We start from the raw sequence: 17,779 nt of genomic DNA, 5'->3' as shown, positions 1-17,779 counted from the left end.
TAATTTTGTCACAGATCAAGACAGGTCCGCGAGCGTTTGGAGACAGCCTTCCACGTGGTGGAGAAGGAGTATGGAGTCACCAGGCTTTTGGACCCTGAAGGTAAATAATATTAAAGATAGTATCCAAAGTCACTTTATCTCAATTATAATTTTATGTTCCTTATTTTAGTTATTACAACCAGAGGATTTTTTTACTTACGTATAGCGTGATGCCACATTATTTGGCCTTAAATTTTGCTATCATACCTACGTTATAATAGATTTTACGACCGTGACGAGTGAGCGTGGTTCGTCTTGTGCTGTGAGGTACGAATACACGAAGTATAAAATTAAATAGTTTTAAACATATAAATACGAGAATTCGGAAACTATCACTTGGTTTTGATGGTCTGATTATAACGTTACGAATCATTATGTTTAGCTTTTAACATAAGGATATTTAATCTCCTTTCACATATTAATACAGTGTGATTGTTTGTATATAAATGTCTTAATACGTTTTATTTTCTCAGCAACAGTGACATTTGAATTGTGAGACCGCTAAGGATCATTTAGTTTAGAACAAACGCACTTGACTATTTAATTGTGACAAACAGGTCGCGATGTTTTACGAGCCATTGTTACTTTGACATAATGTCATCAATGAATATCAAAAATTCTTTATATTGACGACATTGGCTCAAGAGTACCGTGCAGTTAACGAATGATTATAATTAAACAATCGTTTGAACTATACGTTGTTTAATTCAACTTCCATTATGGGATTATGGTTTCAATGACAAAATTTCCAGATCTCTTAAGATTTATATTGGTCTTATATTGAAACAAATGGAGGCCAAAATTTGTCGTCTATTATTATTTTTTTTTAAACAAACAATTTAACTGTTCACGTAATACGTTTTTATAAATAATAACATTTACGTTAGTTGAGTGTAATAAATTTCTTTGAGTACATTGTTCAGTGCTGATACTGGCGTGAATAATCGCTCCGGCAAAGAACACGATGCGAGATAAGCATTCATGGCATTAAAATAATTGCAATTCAATTTTGATCCCATTTACAATTCACATGTGAGGTCGAAGAACAATGCATTTTGACCTCATTCGTTTTTATTCCATTTATTTTTTATTTTCATATACATATATATACACGTTCCAAAAACACCGTCTAGGTTTTATTAAAACGGAAACTTGGTAATTTTTCATAATTATTTTTTGTTATTTCCTCAATCAATGTTGAAGGCGATTTTTTTATTCATCCAAAATTTTTTTAATGCGGTCAATGTTAATATTCTAACATTAATTTAAGTTTTTAACATTGCATATAAATCTGAAATTTTATTAAGGCTGTTAAAACAATCGTAACTTAAATATTTTTTTCTTAATATTTCATATACCTATATATAATTGATAGAAGAATTACAAGTACATAATGCATTTTAATCTAACATTACCCCAATAGAGACGAGATATAATAACTCAATTGTTATAGCTATCCATAGTATACACATATATACCTGAAGTTCTAAATTTGAATCCCGATCGTGAACATTTTTTACAATCTAACATTGGATAAAAGTTTCTGAAATACAGACTAAAAACCGAATTGTATTCGATATATCTAACCTCTAGACGTGGATACCCACGAGCCCGATGAGAAGTCCCTGATAACCTACATCTCATCGTTGTACGAGACATTCCCGGAGCCCCCGGCGGTGCACCCCCTATTCGACGCGGAGTCCCAGCGCCGCGCCGCCGCTTACACCGAACTAGCGGCACAGCACCGCGCCTGGCTTCATGAGAAATGCTCCTTAATGCAGGTCGGTTCACCCCTTCATAAATATTACTCATTTAAATGGCAGGTACTCTTAAATGTCTCGCTTTCCTCATACATACGGCATATATGTACATACTACACATATTTTATTCTCTTTTGTTTACATGTTCTTTATTTGAGTCGTTACCAAAATATGAAGTTCCTTATATAAAATTATATGTAAAATTTTAAATAGAATCTTAGTTTTGTGATATGTATGGCCTTAACTTCTTAATTATGTATTACTTAAGGTTTTTTTATAACTTTGCCAACAGGATCGTGCTTTCCCGTCAACTTTGATTGAAATGAAAAAGTTGCTTAGCGAGAGCACCCGCTTCAGAAACGAGGAGGTTCCTCTCAGACAGAGAGAGAAACAGAAGCTGTTCCACCAGTACAGGGAACTTGAGGTAGGGTTCGATAGCAAATCATTATATTATACTTTGTATTGAACCAAGGTGAAGCCAATGAAAAGAGATAAAAATTGTAAATAAACTTATTCCTAGTCAAAATCAATCGTTCACAAACTAGCCCTTGTTTTATGTTCTAGCAGGTGTACAAACTGTGCTACTATGCCTATTTTATACAACCAATTAATTAAAAATGTTAGCATAAATTTAATGGAATGTCTTAGATATATGAAATATCTGTCATTATAATTATTTTGTTATGTCAATCCATAGAAATACTTCGAATCAGTGGGTGAGATTGAAATAGAACCGACGTTGCGCCCTGAAGCGCTGGAGCAGTCCTGGGCGAGACTGTTGATGGCGGCCCAAGAAAGGGAGCGTGATTTATCAGATGAGATACGACGTCTCGAGCGCTTACAGCGCTTGGCAGAAAAACTACACAGGTTAGTAGCCGTGCAGATACATATAAAAATTTATTTGTTTAGAAAGTCATTCAAATCTTCTTTGGTCGTCCAAAGAAGGATACTATCGTTGATAAATTGATTTTCTATAATTGTCATGACAAGTAAAGAAGTAAATTGAAAGGGTATGTAACCAACACCAAACATCACTATTACCAAATCTTCCCCAGGGATATCAAACAGACGGAGGGCGGTCTGGACAACGTGGAGCGTCATATAGAGAGCGAGATACGACGCGTCGAGCGAGGAGTACATCCGGCGGAAGCGAAACAGGCCGCGGAACAGATAGAACAAGAACTGAGGACCATGGAACAGGACATACAGGAGATGTTCCAGGACGCGCAGGCCTTGAGGGACGGACGATATCCGCAGGCCACCGATCTACATAGACGGTATGCTTACTGCAGTACTTGAATTGTTGGCTTTGCTTGAATATCTAAAATTTATTATGTTATTGAAGAGATCAGCGTTGTTAGTAAGAATAATAATATAATATGATACTCCTAACTATTAGAATCGATCAACCTCTCTTTCGTTTTTAACTCTATCTTATTGAATTCGTTGTTTCAAAGAATACGAGCGATACTATAAACTCTAAACTTAATGTTCTTGAGAGATCGCTATCATATGCACATACAAAGATATATGAAATCGCTCACCAATCACATGTCCATCCAGCGTTCAACAGCTACATGAAAGATGGGTGAACGCCCGTCAATCCTTCACGGGCCGTCTTGTCCCCCGTCTGTCGTCTGTTCGTCTTCCGGTCCAGCAGACCACTGTCCGCCGAGAAACACGCACGGTCCTGGAAACCAGGGTCCATGACGCCGATCCCAAGTTCCAGCAGTTAAACGACGCCACTAGGTGGTGCAAGGAAAAATTGGTATGTTGGGCTTCAAATTAATAGTTACTGTAATGTTAATGTTCACTATATTTTTTTAACACGGTATTAAAACTAATGTCTTCTAAGACTATCAGCAAATTGAATCTCTTAAAACATTATTTTTTCAGAAAAAATTACACGAATCCGACTACGGCTCTGACCTGCCGTCGGTCCAACACGAACTCGATAAACACCAACGAGAGCACAAACAGATCGATCAGTTCCACTCCAAGGTGGAGCAGTACGTGTATAACAGGAACAACTTCTCTGGCGACGAGTTGAACTTGTACAACCAACACCTCAACCAGCTGCAGAAACTGTACGCTGAGCTGCTCTCCACTAGCACGAAACGGTGGGCTTTGAATAAATTTTACACTAGACTATGCATCACGCCACAGTGATAGTAGCAGATTGTAAACCAATAGCAATAGATATAACCACATATGGTGTCAAGGTTAAAAAAAGTCTTACATTTTTTTTACCAAATGTTAATATAAATAAATGACCTCCTCGTATATTTTTATGAGACTTGATGCTCAATCTTTATCTGCAGTATAAAATCTATTAAAGTATTTTCACACGGATTTTTTACGCTAGTTTGAGTCAACGTGAAGCCATTATCTAATAAAAACGATACAAAATTTCCAATATCAAAGACCTTTACCAAGTTACAACAAAGTAAATTTAAATATGTGTCTCAGTCTGTCCGAGTTGGACGCACTGCAGGAGTTCCTCCAATCAGCGACCGCGGAACTGAACTGGCTATCAGAGAAGGAACAGGTGGAGCTGGCGAGGGACTGGGCCGATCCTCACATCAACCTCCCGGCTGTACAGCATTACTACGAGGTATTTATATCCTTCTCACTCTTATACTATTAAGATATATCTATCTCGCTCACACCTACACATATCCGTCTCTTTTCGTCCTGTACAAATGTTATATATCTGTTACATTTACTCATTACACTGTTTATATTTGCTTCACTCTAATCCTTCAGTACACCATCTAATGAGTTCCTGGCGCATTAATTCATCTCTGTTCTGTTCCTATCGACTGCTTAGTAAAACTCATATCATTACACACATATCGTTTGGGTTCAATATATCAATATTAATTAATTAAAAAATCTGTTTCAAACTGCCTTTCATACAAAGCCTTGTAAATAGTAATGTCTCTCTCCTGCCGATATTTCAATCAGCTCCTCCCCCCACAGTCCATCGATGTCGTTGTAGCATTCCGTTTATATTTATTTTTTTTGTGCAAGCATTCATTTGGAGACGATAGAGAGGTTTGTTTTACACTTTATTATTTGTCTTCTACTGTTTTGGTTGCGTTTTTTTATCCGCTTGTTATTATATTAAATACTCTTTAGGGCTCAAATAATATGATTCATTTTTGTATAGCAACTGATGTCGTCGTTGGAAAAGAGGGAGCTGCAATTCAGTAACGTGATAGACCGCGGGGAGGCGCTCATAGCACAACATCACCCTGCCACGAAAACAATTGAATCACATTTACTGGTTGGTTAAAGTCACCTGGATACTCCGTGTGAAGTATTTAAGTTGTATGTTCATATCATGGTCTGATTTAGGTGATGCAATCTCAATGGGCGTGGGTGTTGCAATTGACTCTCTGCCTGGAAACACACCTGAAACACACGACGCACTACCACAGCTTCTTCGAGCAAATCAAGGAAGCCGAGAAATGGATACAGAAGTAAGTTCAAACCCTTGTTTTTTAACAACCTTATCAACCTACCATTGCCTTTAATTCATTACAAGGAGATCTCGCCTTAACTGTTCTATTCTAGTATTTTTAAATCTTCTACTAATTAATTTATAAATACCAATATTCATCATTTTTATTTCTTTCCAGACGAGAAGAAGCTCTAAACACGACATTCTCCCAGTCGGAGTTCACGTTGGACCAGGGCGAGCGACTGTTGAAGGGTATGCAGGATGTGAGGGAAGAGCTGAACAGTCAGGGAGCCGTAGTGTCCCGGATGGTGGAGGAGGCGCAGGAGGTGCGGCCTCTCAAACAGAGGAGGGCGCCCGTTACCAGACCACTCAGGGCTGAGACCGTGTGCGCCTATAAACACGCCAATGTGAGTTTTCCCTTATTTTGTTATGCATTTGAATAAAAATGATGGTCTAAGCAACTTCTTATTGCAACGGTTATCAATAGGAAAAGCCGTTTCAAAAATCAGTCACAATAACCTGATTGAAGTTAATAAAATTAACAGTTCGTATGTATTTAGTGAGAAGCGTGTATTTTAATATAATATAGAAATACTCCATTTATTTGTATAAAAGAAAATGTTACCGCAAACTGTGTCACTATGATGATAATCTTTCCTTTGGACGTCTGCAATAAGTTTACATAATATTGCAACCACCACACTTATGTCCGATTTCATTGAAAAACCTCCCTAAATTTTGTATTTTTCAATTCCTAAATTACAACCAGGTGGCAATAGAGAAGGGGTCAGCGGTGACAGTTGTGGACAACTCGGGCCGCAGTCGTTGGCGTGTTCGTCTAGGAGGAGCTGGTACTGAGGTGACGCTGCCTGGAGCGGTACTGGCACTGCCGCCGCCCTGTCAGGAGGCGTTGGACGCCGCCGCCGGTCTGAGGAGCGCCTATGACCGGGTAAGAGTTTATATAGTTGAATGTTAAGGAAGTGGAGGGGGAAGAGACCTTGAGGAATTATAAGAACTAAATAAGACAGGTGAAGGAAATAAGAGGCCTGGCAAGACTTTTGAAGTGTCAGAGAAATTTTATATCCTCACATTAACACTATTTATATTGCCAAAAGGCTATTGATATAAAACATGTTTATTGCACCTAACCGAGTGCGTCGTGTCTGTGAACTCCGCGATATTTAAATCACTTATCAGAAATAATCTGAATCCATACAAACGCTGGAATAGATCGCCTCTGTGGCGGTGGCACGAACAAACAAACGGAGCAAAGGTAAAGACTGATTCGATGAAACTGACAGGATCACATATGCTCACTAAGGGTAGTTCGTAAATAAACAAGTAGCAGAAAAATAATTTGTGACTTCTAAATACATTTTTCATACACTCACCCGGTATTTAATAAATCTACACTGTCGATGTTTCATCATTATATTTAATATTCCGTACAGTCTTACCAGTTAATCAGTCTCGATAAGTCATAGCTGGATGTTTATGTGCAAACGCTCAGATTAAGCTGCGATGTCACTGCTCGTGATGACCGCGTGTTGCATAACATCAGTCTCGTTCTGTTCGTCATGTGCGTCAGTGTGTGGACGGAGTTGTATGTGTTGTTGTTGACTTCTTGGTTCTTGTTGCTGAAGGTCATCCAGTTATGGCAGAGGAAACAGCTGAGGATGAGGCAGAACATGATCTTCGCTACCATCAAGGTCGTCAAGGGTTGGGACTTCCCGCAGGTGAGTCTTACTATAATCATTACATCGTGTTACACCGATCCGAACTGATAAAGTTGACATCACTATTCGAGCGCACGTTTTTATATTGAATTTATGTGACATACGTGTCTTAGTGTATTGATCACATTCGAGTTAGTGTTTTTTTGTTTGCGATATCTGTATACCCTTAATACAAGTTACCAGACATTTCGTATGTTCAGGTCTGCTATGACAATAATAGTAAATCATGTTGTTGCTTCCATCATATATGGGACTATAATACGATTTCTGATTGATAACTCTGTCCAGTTCGTGGCGATGGGTGCCGAACAGCGTCAGGCCATCCGACGAGCTCTGAACGAGGACGCCGAGAAGTTACTGGCGGAGGGAGACAGAGCCGACCCTCAGCTCAGGAGGTTACGGAGGGAGATCGATGACGTCAACAGGCTCTTCGATGAGTTCGAGAGACGAGCCAGGGCTGAAGGTAGGAGCATGTCACGGTGAAGGGCCGACACTAGATTATAGTATATTGGTTATAATAGAAATTTCATAATGTCTGATATTTATTTTATCTTCGGATTGATTATCTTCAGATTGATCTTACATGTGTGTGTCAAGTGATGGTAGTGTGTGTGATGCTTTAAAGTTAATTTATCTAGAAAATTTTACTCATAAAAAAATTGCTTTATAATCTTCTTCTCCACGTTAAACTTAACCGAGTTAAATTCAACGCCCATTGTTGGATCAATATCTCTACAAAAGATGACAAATTTCTCGTTTCACGTATTAATAGAGTTAATTATATTATGTATCGTTGTAATTTTAAAGACAGCTCTAGGAATCACTTCAATTCTTTGTCATAGGATTTGAGCTGCTTAAATATTTTAATTATATATTCATATTGACGTACTGTGATAAGCTGTTTCCGATTGTTCAATTGATAAACTAGTAATTGTTCTCCAAACTTCTCTCAATTCAGACAAATTGGGAAATTGTTGATCAACTGACTGTCTCCGCTCTGTGTCGGTGATGAGCAATGCTTGGATGCTCTTAAAAATAGAGTGAAAATGATTTTCAATAATAAACTTATTCAGTGTAATGAAGTGTTGAGACTCGAGAGCTCCTATGTCACGTAGGGTCAGTACTCACACTGATAGCGTCCGTTGACTCATTATTATTAATTTTAATTTTATCGTTCTATTGTCTTTATATTTGTATTTATTTTTAAATTATATCACAAGGAATACAATTTTTGAATTATTATGTGCAAGATTGTCACGGTTTGTGCAAATTTAAATTATACCATGTATATTATGATAAATATTCTATACGTGTGTGTGTGTGTGTGTGTGTGTGTGGGTATGTATGTGTGTGTGTATAAAATTCTTGTATTGATTTACATATCATCCTTCAATTAATTAATTTACTTAATAAAAGAAGTAATTCGCTCTCAAAACTAAGTTTTCATCGTAACATTAAATACTTAATTCCAAATGCACGTTTGCTTTATACTTTAGAGTAATTGTAGTTGTAATTGTAATGTCGTAAAAGCTACTTATTAATGATAATGGCCGCTCGTCATTCCGTGTCAGTCTCAATTACTATGTCTCAGAATACGGTACTGCTATTAGTAAACAACATTCGGTCAATCATTTCATTGCTGGAGTTATGGTGTTTGGGACTGGAATAGACGGAAATTTTCGATAGTTTTATATTTTTTAATGTTTATATTGAATTGAGATTTGAGAAAATTATTAGATATAGTTATGAAAAAGATAAAACGTATATTCTCATTCGGAAAGGGAGGTAAGAGTTTCGTAACATCTTTCGTGTAAATATTTAAGTACATAATTTTTTTTTATGAATAAAAATTCTATACTATGATTAAATTTCTCAAATAGAATGATACTCAAATAATTATTATTACTATTGTTATTTGTATTTAGTTTTCATCTAAAATCTAAATATTTACGACGTATTTCTTATTAATATTATTTATATATATTTAAACACTATCATTGAGTCTGTTTGTATTAAACTTTAAGATTTAGATTCTGTATTACAATGCTTTTGTTTACTATCAGCATTTAACGTGACTCAATCGGCGTCACTCACGTGATCTCGTTTACCACCAGTTTTATTTCAGTAGGTCATATTCGTCGTTACGTTTTTCATAAAGCCCTATTCCGTCAATTTAAAACTGATTTAGAAATATTTAATCTATGTGATAAGTTTCAGGCTGTTCAAGTTTTGGAAAAAAAAGTTGAATTCTCTTAATAAATGTTCACAATAAAAAAAATTAAATCAATATCTCGTAAAATGTGTGACATCAGAAAATTAGGTTTAGTTTGGATGTGGAAAGTTGAGCTCATTCATAATTTTTTTTTTATTACTTATATAATAAATAAAATGTAGGGGTTAGTAAGATAGATAAAGTCGGCTGTACTGATTCCCAATACATATTACCTCTATATGTATATATTGACGTTTCATATACATACTGGAGTATATATACCCACATTATAAATAAATAAGTTGTCATTACTCCTTATTAACAAACAGTTCAAATAAACATCCCCTGTTATCGCAAGTCTTCAGGTCAATACCTAGAGGCGACCTTGCTATTGAGCGATGACTCTATGAGATCACTTGTCGTCTCTGCACAAGTCCACAGTGTACTAATTTATAATTCATCTGTCTTTGTGACATGCAATCTTAATATGAGCTGATTGTTTTTATCTTGATATCTTTACTACTTTTTGAGGGTAGTTCTTCCGTCGTGATGTTTATACCAAATATCTGGTGTATTGATTGGCTTATGATGTATAACATTTCGGCCAAAATTAACAAACTAATGTGAATTATTTTATCACATTAATTCCATAGAAATATTTCTTAGAAAGAAATCTGACTAAAATGATTATTAAGTTAATTGTAGCGGTAGAAGCAGATCCAAGATCTTCATTCAGCTGAACCTATGTCACCTATAATGATTTGTTAAATTAAATTATAGGCTGTTTCGGACAAAGTGATGTCATGGTTTCCTTAAAGTCAATTTTATTGGCCTTGTATGATCTTACTATCAGAGTTATAGCTGCAATTTATATTAAGCGTTCAGAAGTGTAGGTGGTGGGTATACAGTGTAATGTAGGGAGATGAACAACACTGTCATAGATATACCCAGTCGAAACCCGAATTTACACGACATGTATTAAGTAAATACGATAAAAAAAAATCAAAATAAATAAGAAAAATTATACAGGCTCACCAAAAATATTAACGAAGGTACATATTACAAAGAAATTTCTAGAAATGAAATAAAAGTTAAAATGTCCATTGATATGTTTCTAATTCGATATGCTCTGTTATTGCTATATAAATATATTTTATGACTATTTTCGGTTACAAAATCTTTATAAAACGGCAAGCGAGTGTTAAACGAAGGTTAAATTTATCTCCGTTGCGCGATTGTTTCTTTGTATTAGTCAAGCCGCCGTTTTTACTCTGTGCTTCACATCCATAGTTCTGTTTTCATTTCATCGTCCGAAGCGTCAAGCGATGTCCGATTAAACGTTAGTAAATTTAAACCGGGTTTAAATGTTACGTAACACCGTTGTCGTATACTCCGAGCACTCGGTGGAGAGGATCTGGTGCGGTTATCGATTGTCAGGTGATTGATTGCTTTTTTTGTCCTTTAAATTTTACCGTTGGACGTCACCGGCGAACGATTTCGCACTTTGACAATTTGACGGAATAGCGAAATTTATTTAAAATGCAGAATAAAGATAAGATTTAAATGAATAAAACTCGCGAAAATCTTAGATCTCATTATGTAAAAATAAGATACTTCTCCATTTGGTATAAATAATTTCTGTTCTTTAACCTGATTCTTATTTGCAGAGGATTCAAAGAATGCAGCTCGCATCTTTACGGAGCAGTCGTCACAGCTGCTGGAGCGGCTGGAAACGCTGGAGCGTACGCTGCACGAGCGTATAGCTGCGCCCGTACCGAGAGATCTCGATGCGCTGGAACACCTGGTGCTGCAACATAGAGACTGGGAGACGGCATTGAGAGCGCTGGATGGAGACGTAGATACTGTTCAGAGCACCTTCAGAGGTAAAATTATACTTAATAGATTATTCAACGCTGTACATAATATATTAAAAACACCGAGGCATTGCTTTAATTTTGTGAGGCATAAGAAAAATGGCCGACGAAAATGCACCAACAGGCCTTTTTAAAATAAAGTCAAACACAATTGCAAACCAATCCTCTTAGTATCGCAAGGTTTCACCGTGCTGGTGCCGGGTCCATCGTTGTAGGAAGAGGAGCTTCAACAGTGCCTGGGACTTGCGACCCAGGTGTAGGTTTACGGAGCCCCTATCTAACGCGCGCTAAACGCTCATCTCCACCGTCCAAGCTCCTCTCTCTACCTAACCAAATTTATTATTTTTATATAAATATCGAATTTATTTCCATATTTAGTATGTGCTGATGATTATCTGCTTCCAGGTATAGCTCTCAAGACACCGGCCATGAAAAAGAATCTCGACAAAGTCATGGGCAAATGGAACGAACTACAATCCAAGAGCCAGCTGTTCGTAGAAAGGTATAATGAATAATTTTAACGGACCAATTTGGACTTTTCCGCTATACTCATAAGTTATATTACTGATCGATCGTTTTTGTTACAGACTTAAGTTCGTCGAGATAGTCGTGAACAGCATGGAAGAGAACAATCAAACGATATCAGAATTCGAAATAAAACTGGCGCAGTTCAGCGACCTGCCCAATGATGTCGAACTGCTTAAAGACGTAATTATATAGATATTTGCTAAATATAGTGTTATAACATCAGGTCTACGAATAAAATACTGCTGAATAAGAAATGGGATCATTGAAAATTATTGAACTGAGCGACTTTAATCGTAAATTTTGTTACAAATATTAGGAAACGCTTAGATATATCACTGTGAGGGTAGACTTGGAATATGACTGATTGTGTCCTCTCCTACAGATTCACGAAGACCTGCTGCGTATGCAGGTTGCTGTCTCTAAGCAACAGGTGCAGGTGGATCAGATGAATGACGACGCTGAGAACTGCCGCCGGCTAGTGGAGACCTCCAGGGCTGGAATGGGACACTCGCTCCCGAGAGCTGGAAGACACGCAGACCTGGAACGCCTGGACAAGGAGGTCACCCAACTGAACCAGAGGTGGAGCAGCGTCTGCTCACAACTAGCTGAACGGTTAGTGCATATATATATATGTACATATAAAATTAATACTCTTTTAATAGTTTAAAATCATTATCAAGTCAGTTATTGTCTCATACAGTTTCATGAAATATATTTTTCATTCTCACAGTCTACGCAGCTGCGAGGCGGCCTACCAACTTCTACGTACATACAACGCTGGTCTTGTCAAGGAGACGGATTGGGTCGACCACGCGACCGCGCAAATGCAGGCCACGCCTGTGAATGAGGCGCGGGCCAGGGAACATCTGGAGCCGACCAGGGTCAGTTAGCAGTAGGGGAAAGGGGGGGAGAATCACATGTTATTAACATTGCATGTAGTATTATATATATGATGATCAGGAATAACTGGAAGTTAACTTAGAGAGGACGGGGGAGGGGTAAGAAAGCAGAAGAAAAAAACATACACCATTATTAATATTGCACGAGAAACGGATAAATTCACAGTTAGATAACAAAATTAAATGAAAATTTTAATGATATATGAGGTGTTACTTAATGTTTGCTGTTGTTGATATTTTTTAAACGTAACAAACTTATTCAAAACATCGTCGAGATAAGGTTCATGTAAATATTAATTGATTTTTAATTTAATTGCCATCCTCACTTCATTGAATTTGATGCACTTCACTAAAATGTATATTAATGGCCGGGTGTCTCGTGGTGATTTCGCAGAATCTTTTCACGACTGTGGTGGAAAGGACGCCGAAGATCGAAAAGGTTAACGTAGACGGAGGAAGGTTCATACGAGAGGCGAAGGTAATTATCAGTGAGCAAAAAATTTTTATGGGATTTTTATAGTCTGTGTTGTATTTATTACTCGGAAAGCCTTTGAATATTTGAGAGGTTTTGAAAGGTTGGTTAGATTGTAGGTCCAGCGTCTTTCCTTCACTATTTCACTGTATTTTTGGGTTATCGTGGTCCTGTTTCGTCCTCGAGGTGTTTTTTGCAATAAACGCATGCAGCTCGGCTATCACTTAACTAACGCTTCTGCCTCACTACACAATTATACTGAAAGCTTCACATGCTTCTATAACCAATAACAGAATTTGAATGTGCGATGTTTGTGAGTTTCTTTACTTCATAGCAACAGCAATATATGACTGCTATCACAATAATAAACTATTTTGATACTCCAATATAGCGGAGGCGTTGAGCGTAACGCTTCTTAATCTGAAGCAAAACCACAAAGACGTTTGCGGGGTCAACGTCCTCGCTTTGCATGCAATTGTTTGTTCCCCAATATGTTCCGGTCATATCACAAACTATGGAAGAGCTTCTAGTTTCCTTCTGCAGTGCACGTTGGGTGTAATTTTCGCACGGTCGCACGCATGATCGGAGACCTGGTACCAGACGGAGTCTATTGTATGCCATAGAAGGACTGATTGTGTTACGAATGTCCGAAGAATGAATGTCTGCCATAAAAGGAACCAGCCAATTTCACATGATAAAACAGTAGTCGAAAAAGATCGTATTACTAATGAGAGGAACGCGTGCGTGAGGACAATTATAAAAACCTAATTCGCTTCATTTTAACCGACCGATTCTCTTTATGACGACTCTATTGCCAAAAAATGTTCCATGTACTTATTATGAGTTCAATTGATATATCGATTAAGGAGAGTCGGTCCACTAACAAGTAACTTACGCGCTTCACCTAACCGGAATTAGATCAACTCGTCGAGATGCCAGCGTTATGTCGACTGGCTCTGCGAGGAGGTTCATCCTTCGTTGGACGCGAGGCAGCTCAAGCGGCAGGCGGACATGGAACTGGCCGAACGCCTCCGGAGCCGCGGCTCGGATGTGGTGCCAGCGGAAGCGATCCCCACCGGCGCCGAGACCGTCGCCAGAGAACTGGACGAGCTGAACGCTAAGCACCAGCGACTGTTGGACTCCTTGTATGAGAGGCTGAGACGGATCGCGGCTGCCAACCCTGGAGATATCGTCACATTGGTAAGTTTTACTTCGATCATTACGTCACACATCAATGTAACGACATTTTTTTCACATTTGTGAGTCAAGTCAAGCTGTAATCGTTTATAAAATTTCGTATTCGATCTGCTATTGTGTGTCGTAATAGTTTCTTACAATAGAGACATTTTGCTGTTATAGCTTGCGATACTCGTGAGATCTCATTCTTTTAAAGCACCTGTTTCCTGTTGATGTTCTATTAGTAACAATCAAAAAAGAATAATACACTCGACGTGAAACTAAAAAGTGTCATTGAAAAAGAAACCGTCAGAGACATCAAAATTAATTTCTCTATGCCAAAAAAACGGCGCAAACACTGAAAATAAATTTTAATCAGAATCTGATCAATGATTTCTGATCACACGATATTATTATATTTATTATAACACAACATCGGGGACAACTTAAATTATAGGCTCTTTGAAATTTTTGTATTTACATATAAAGTCGGACAATTCTCAATTATGACATCATTTATAATATTGAAAACGCATCTCACATCTCATCTTTGTATAATAACTATCACAACACATTCCTATAATCAATCAAACTGACTCGGATCTGCTCAGTACCACTTCATTTTTCAATCAATGTAAAAATCCATTAAGTTGGCACGAACGTTTAACTTAATTCACGGCAAATGATGTCACGATTGTGTCATTTATTTGGACCTCGTTTGAGGCCGTTCGGCTCGGGCGCCGGTTTAGAATACCAAAGGAGTTTTACATTGAATTTTTACAATACGTATTTATGAATTTGATGACGTAATAACTGATACAGTTCTAGGACATATAGGTACTATTTAATTTGATTACAAACATATTACAATATAAATAATATGTACGTATTTCGAGTGCAGCAATAAAAATAAAACTACAATCCCATACTAAATGACGTCGTAGACATATCCTTCTTTGTTTGATGTATTCCGACATGATTTCTAAACGTGTAATTACGAGTAGAAAATCCTGTTTCCATATAAGTTAAATCTTGATTTTCCGTTTTGTATGTGGGCATAGAATGAGGCCGTAATCCTTTGGCAAGTCTCATATAAATAAATACACACATCGATTTGCTGTGATTAGAAAGCTTCGATATTGCAATTAAAACAAACAAAAAAAAAATCAATTGATCCAGTACTTAAAGACTGTATAGGTCTCCGTAAAATATATTTTTATCTGTTTTGATATATATAAATATACAGTCTGGTTCAGTTTCTGTATAAGGTAATCACCCACGCTCCACTTTGTCCTGACAACGTGGGCCGGTATTAATGTATCGTAATTGAGGTTATGGTGAATTTAAAGTTCAAACCATAAGTTTGCTTATTCCAAATAAGTTTAAAATTACCTAAGACTTGATTATTATCGTAGTTACATCCGCTTTACTAAGAATTTTTAACTCAATATATGTATATTTTAAAAAATGCTTACTTTGTCTTGTATAAAATCTGTCGTGTTTCATTCACGTTTCTTTTCATATAAAAATTAATTTAGTTATAATAAAATATGGTAGAATAATACCATGTTATTGATTGGGATATCTCTCTATCGCTGGCTCTCAGTTCAAAAGGCAGTTATTTTGATACGTTTAGAGATTCATTAATACTATACTCTATGAGCATAAGCAGAAGACAACACTGCCACTTGAGAACGTAATTATAATAAGTATGATTTAAATTAAACTGCCAGTACTAATTTTGTTTTAAATTAATATATTTTTTTTATTATAATAATAAGAGTTCGAATTAAGAATTTTAAATATAAAATTTAAAAATAAATTACACATTTAGAATGAATGAGAACATTATAAGATGAAAATAATGAAAAATAATCGTCAAGTCAAAATTTTAAACGACGAAAGTTTTTTTTTTCGTAAAATAAAATTTCAACGGACGCGATTTCGAAACGTTCAATTTAAAAATTTAAATGACGTCATTGTAACCTGTTTACGGACTTGAGAATCGTCAACATAAAATATTATGTGTATTTCATGTTAATACGTACAGGATAAATAGTCATTATACTATAAGTAGTGAGTGATGTAATGTAGTTATAACTGTTTGAATCATGGAATTCATGGGATTTAAATTGTCGTAATAAAAAACGTACCTTTGTAATGGAAGGCAATGCTTATAGTAATTAAAACTATTGAATATAATGAGGTGTATATACCAATTATATAATTGTGATCCAGTCAATTCTTTTATTATAGTACGATAAATGTTTATTTACTGTCACATTATTATCGTCTAAATGCCCAAAATTGTCTTTTAGGAATGTATATAAATTTTTCATTCAATCAAAGATTAAAAAAAAAGTTTTTATAACATGTTTATCGTTGCATATAATAATAGACAATGTATATTTTTTGCCGCCCGCCTCAGTACCTCTCGAACGTCGAACGGTAGCGCATGTCGCGCTAACAAACGAACCGAATAACAAGTTAATGTTGAGTTGTATTGTGAGGTTTGGTGTACAGTGATTATGTATTGATATTTTCTTTATTATCAGTGAATCTGCGACCTTGTTTTTTATATAGCTATTATTTTTATAATAGTACAATATATGTATGTATATATGTCACGATAACCAGTAACTCCTGTATGTTTCGGTCTGACTCTCTTTCGTGACTTATTCATGTACTCGACGGTATCCAGTTACGAAATTGTATACAAAAGAGTCCTTTAATAAAATAAAAAACCGATAAAATAAATTTAATAAATCTCTTATTAAATTCTCTTTAAATACCAAGACTGTGACACCCTTATCTACAGTGTTGTTTCTAGTGTTGCATCGATATGAAAGTGTTATCGATACTTTTATCGTTTCATTTATTACACGGATTAAGAGATCGATAGTCGTAATACGACACTGAAATACTCGGGCATTGTTTAGTGGAAAGTCATTTTAGACTTTTCTTATAAATAAATAATTTCTTTTTTCGTGAAAATTTAAAAAAATAAATGTCAATTTCTTTAATGGTATATGAAGACAAAAATCTTACTTTTAATTGTCATCTGTATCATTGTTTGTTACTATATCCGTTGATATTTTAAATCTTTGGTTGTTACCCTCTCGCGTTGAACGCTTTAACTGATTTCTCTAAATTATATTATCGTTAATACTCTAGTGATTATGTTGTAACTGGATTACTGTTAAGAACACGTTCTAGTAATTTACTGTCACTGTTGTAGTTAATAGTTGTTTGTATTTGTTAATAACGACTTTATTCTCATTGAGGTCTGCCCTTGAATTTAATGTAGAATTCGTTGTATGACATCATTATAATAATTTTTATTATTATTTGTTAATAATTTAATTATGTATCAATGAAATATTGTTTTTTCAATAATTTTAAAAATGTCTGTTTGTTTAATATAACATATATATACGGAGGGATAACGTACGTAGCGGTTAGTGTCATATCCATTAATTCAATTGATACAGCGCAGCATCCAGAGGAATTGCTAACACTTTGTGTGTTATGAATGTTAGCCTTATATTAATATAGACATAACTAATACTATATGTTAATATGACTTCAGTAATCAGGTCATGTAAAGCAACTAAGTC

The 17,779-nt window shown here is 36.1% G+C and overlaps 1 protein-coding gene across 22 annotated transcripts in view; it reads left to right on the top strand.

The window, feature by feature from the left end:
- LOC116775425 (microtubule-actin cross-linking factor 1) overlaps positions 1 to 17,779 on the top strand; it is a 160,019-nt gene that overhangs the window by 82,817 nt on the left and 59,423 nt on the right. For 17 of the 22 annotated variants that reach the window (XM_061524508.1, XM_061524495.1, XM_061524507.1 and 14 more), the window contains 21 exons: positions 15 to 100; positions 1,633 to 1,820; positions 2,092 to 2,223; positions 2,497 to 2,666; positions 2,855 to 3,076; positions 3,363 to 3,567; positions 3,696 to 3,919; positions 4,269 to 4,413; positions 4,972 to 5,088; positions 5,160 to 5,284; positions 5,444 to 5,672; positions 6,035 to 6,214; positions 6,909 to 7,001; positions 7,290 to 7,464; positions 10,881 to 11,096; positions 11,493 to 11,589; positions 11,675 to 11,795; positions 11,998 to 12,227; positions 12,346 to 12,496; positions 12,909 to 12,992; positions 13,905 to 14,186. In XM_061524508.1, the coding sequence (XP_061380492.1) occupies positions 15 to 100; positions 1,633 to 1,820; positions 2,092 to 2,223; positions 2,497 to 2,666; positions 2,855 to 3,076; positions 3,363 to 3,567; positions 3,696 to 3,919; positions 4,269 to 4,413; positions 4,972 to 5,088; positions 5,160 to 5,284; positions 5,444 to 5,672; positions 6,035 to 6,214; positions 6,909 to 7,001; positions 7,290 to 7,464; positions 10,881 to 11,096; positions 11,493 to 11,589; positions 11,675 to 11,795; positions 11,998 to 12,227; positions 12,346 to 12,496; positions 12,909 to 12,992; positions 13,905 to 14,186 (3,472 nt within the window). Of the gene's footprint in view, positions 1 to 14; positions 101 to 1,632; positions 1,821 to 2,091; positions 2,224 to 2,496; positions 2,667 to 2,854; positions 3,077 to 3,362; positions 3,568 to 3,695; positions 3,920 to 4,268; positions 4,414 to 4,971; positions 5,089 to 5,159; positions 5,285 to 5,443; positions 5,673 to 6,034; positions 6,215 to 6,908; positions 7,002 to 7,289; positions 7,465 to 10,539; positions 10,651 to 10,880; positions 11,097 to 11,492; positions 11,590 to 11,674; positions 11,796 to 11,997; positions 12,228 to 12,345; positions 12,497 to 12,908; positions 12,993 to 13,904; positions 14,187 to 17,779 lie in introns of those variants that run through there. The other 5 variants (XM_061524506.1, XM_061524505.1, XM_061524503.1 and 2 more) reach the window with 3 other exon arrangements.

This window comes from Danaus plexippus, chromosome 25 (assembly GCF_018135715.1).
Source record: "Danaus plexippus chromosome 25, MEX_DaPlex, whole genome shotgun sequence".
Lineage (NCBI taxonomy): Eukaryota > Metazoa > Arthropoda > Insecta > Lepidoptera > Nymphalidae > Danaus > Danaus plexippus.
The sequence above is the reverse complement of the archived record's forward strand: the minus strand, read 5'-3'. Positions and strand labels throughout refer to the sequence as shown.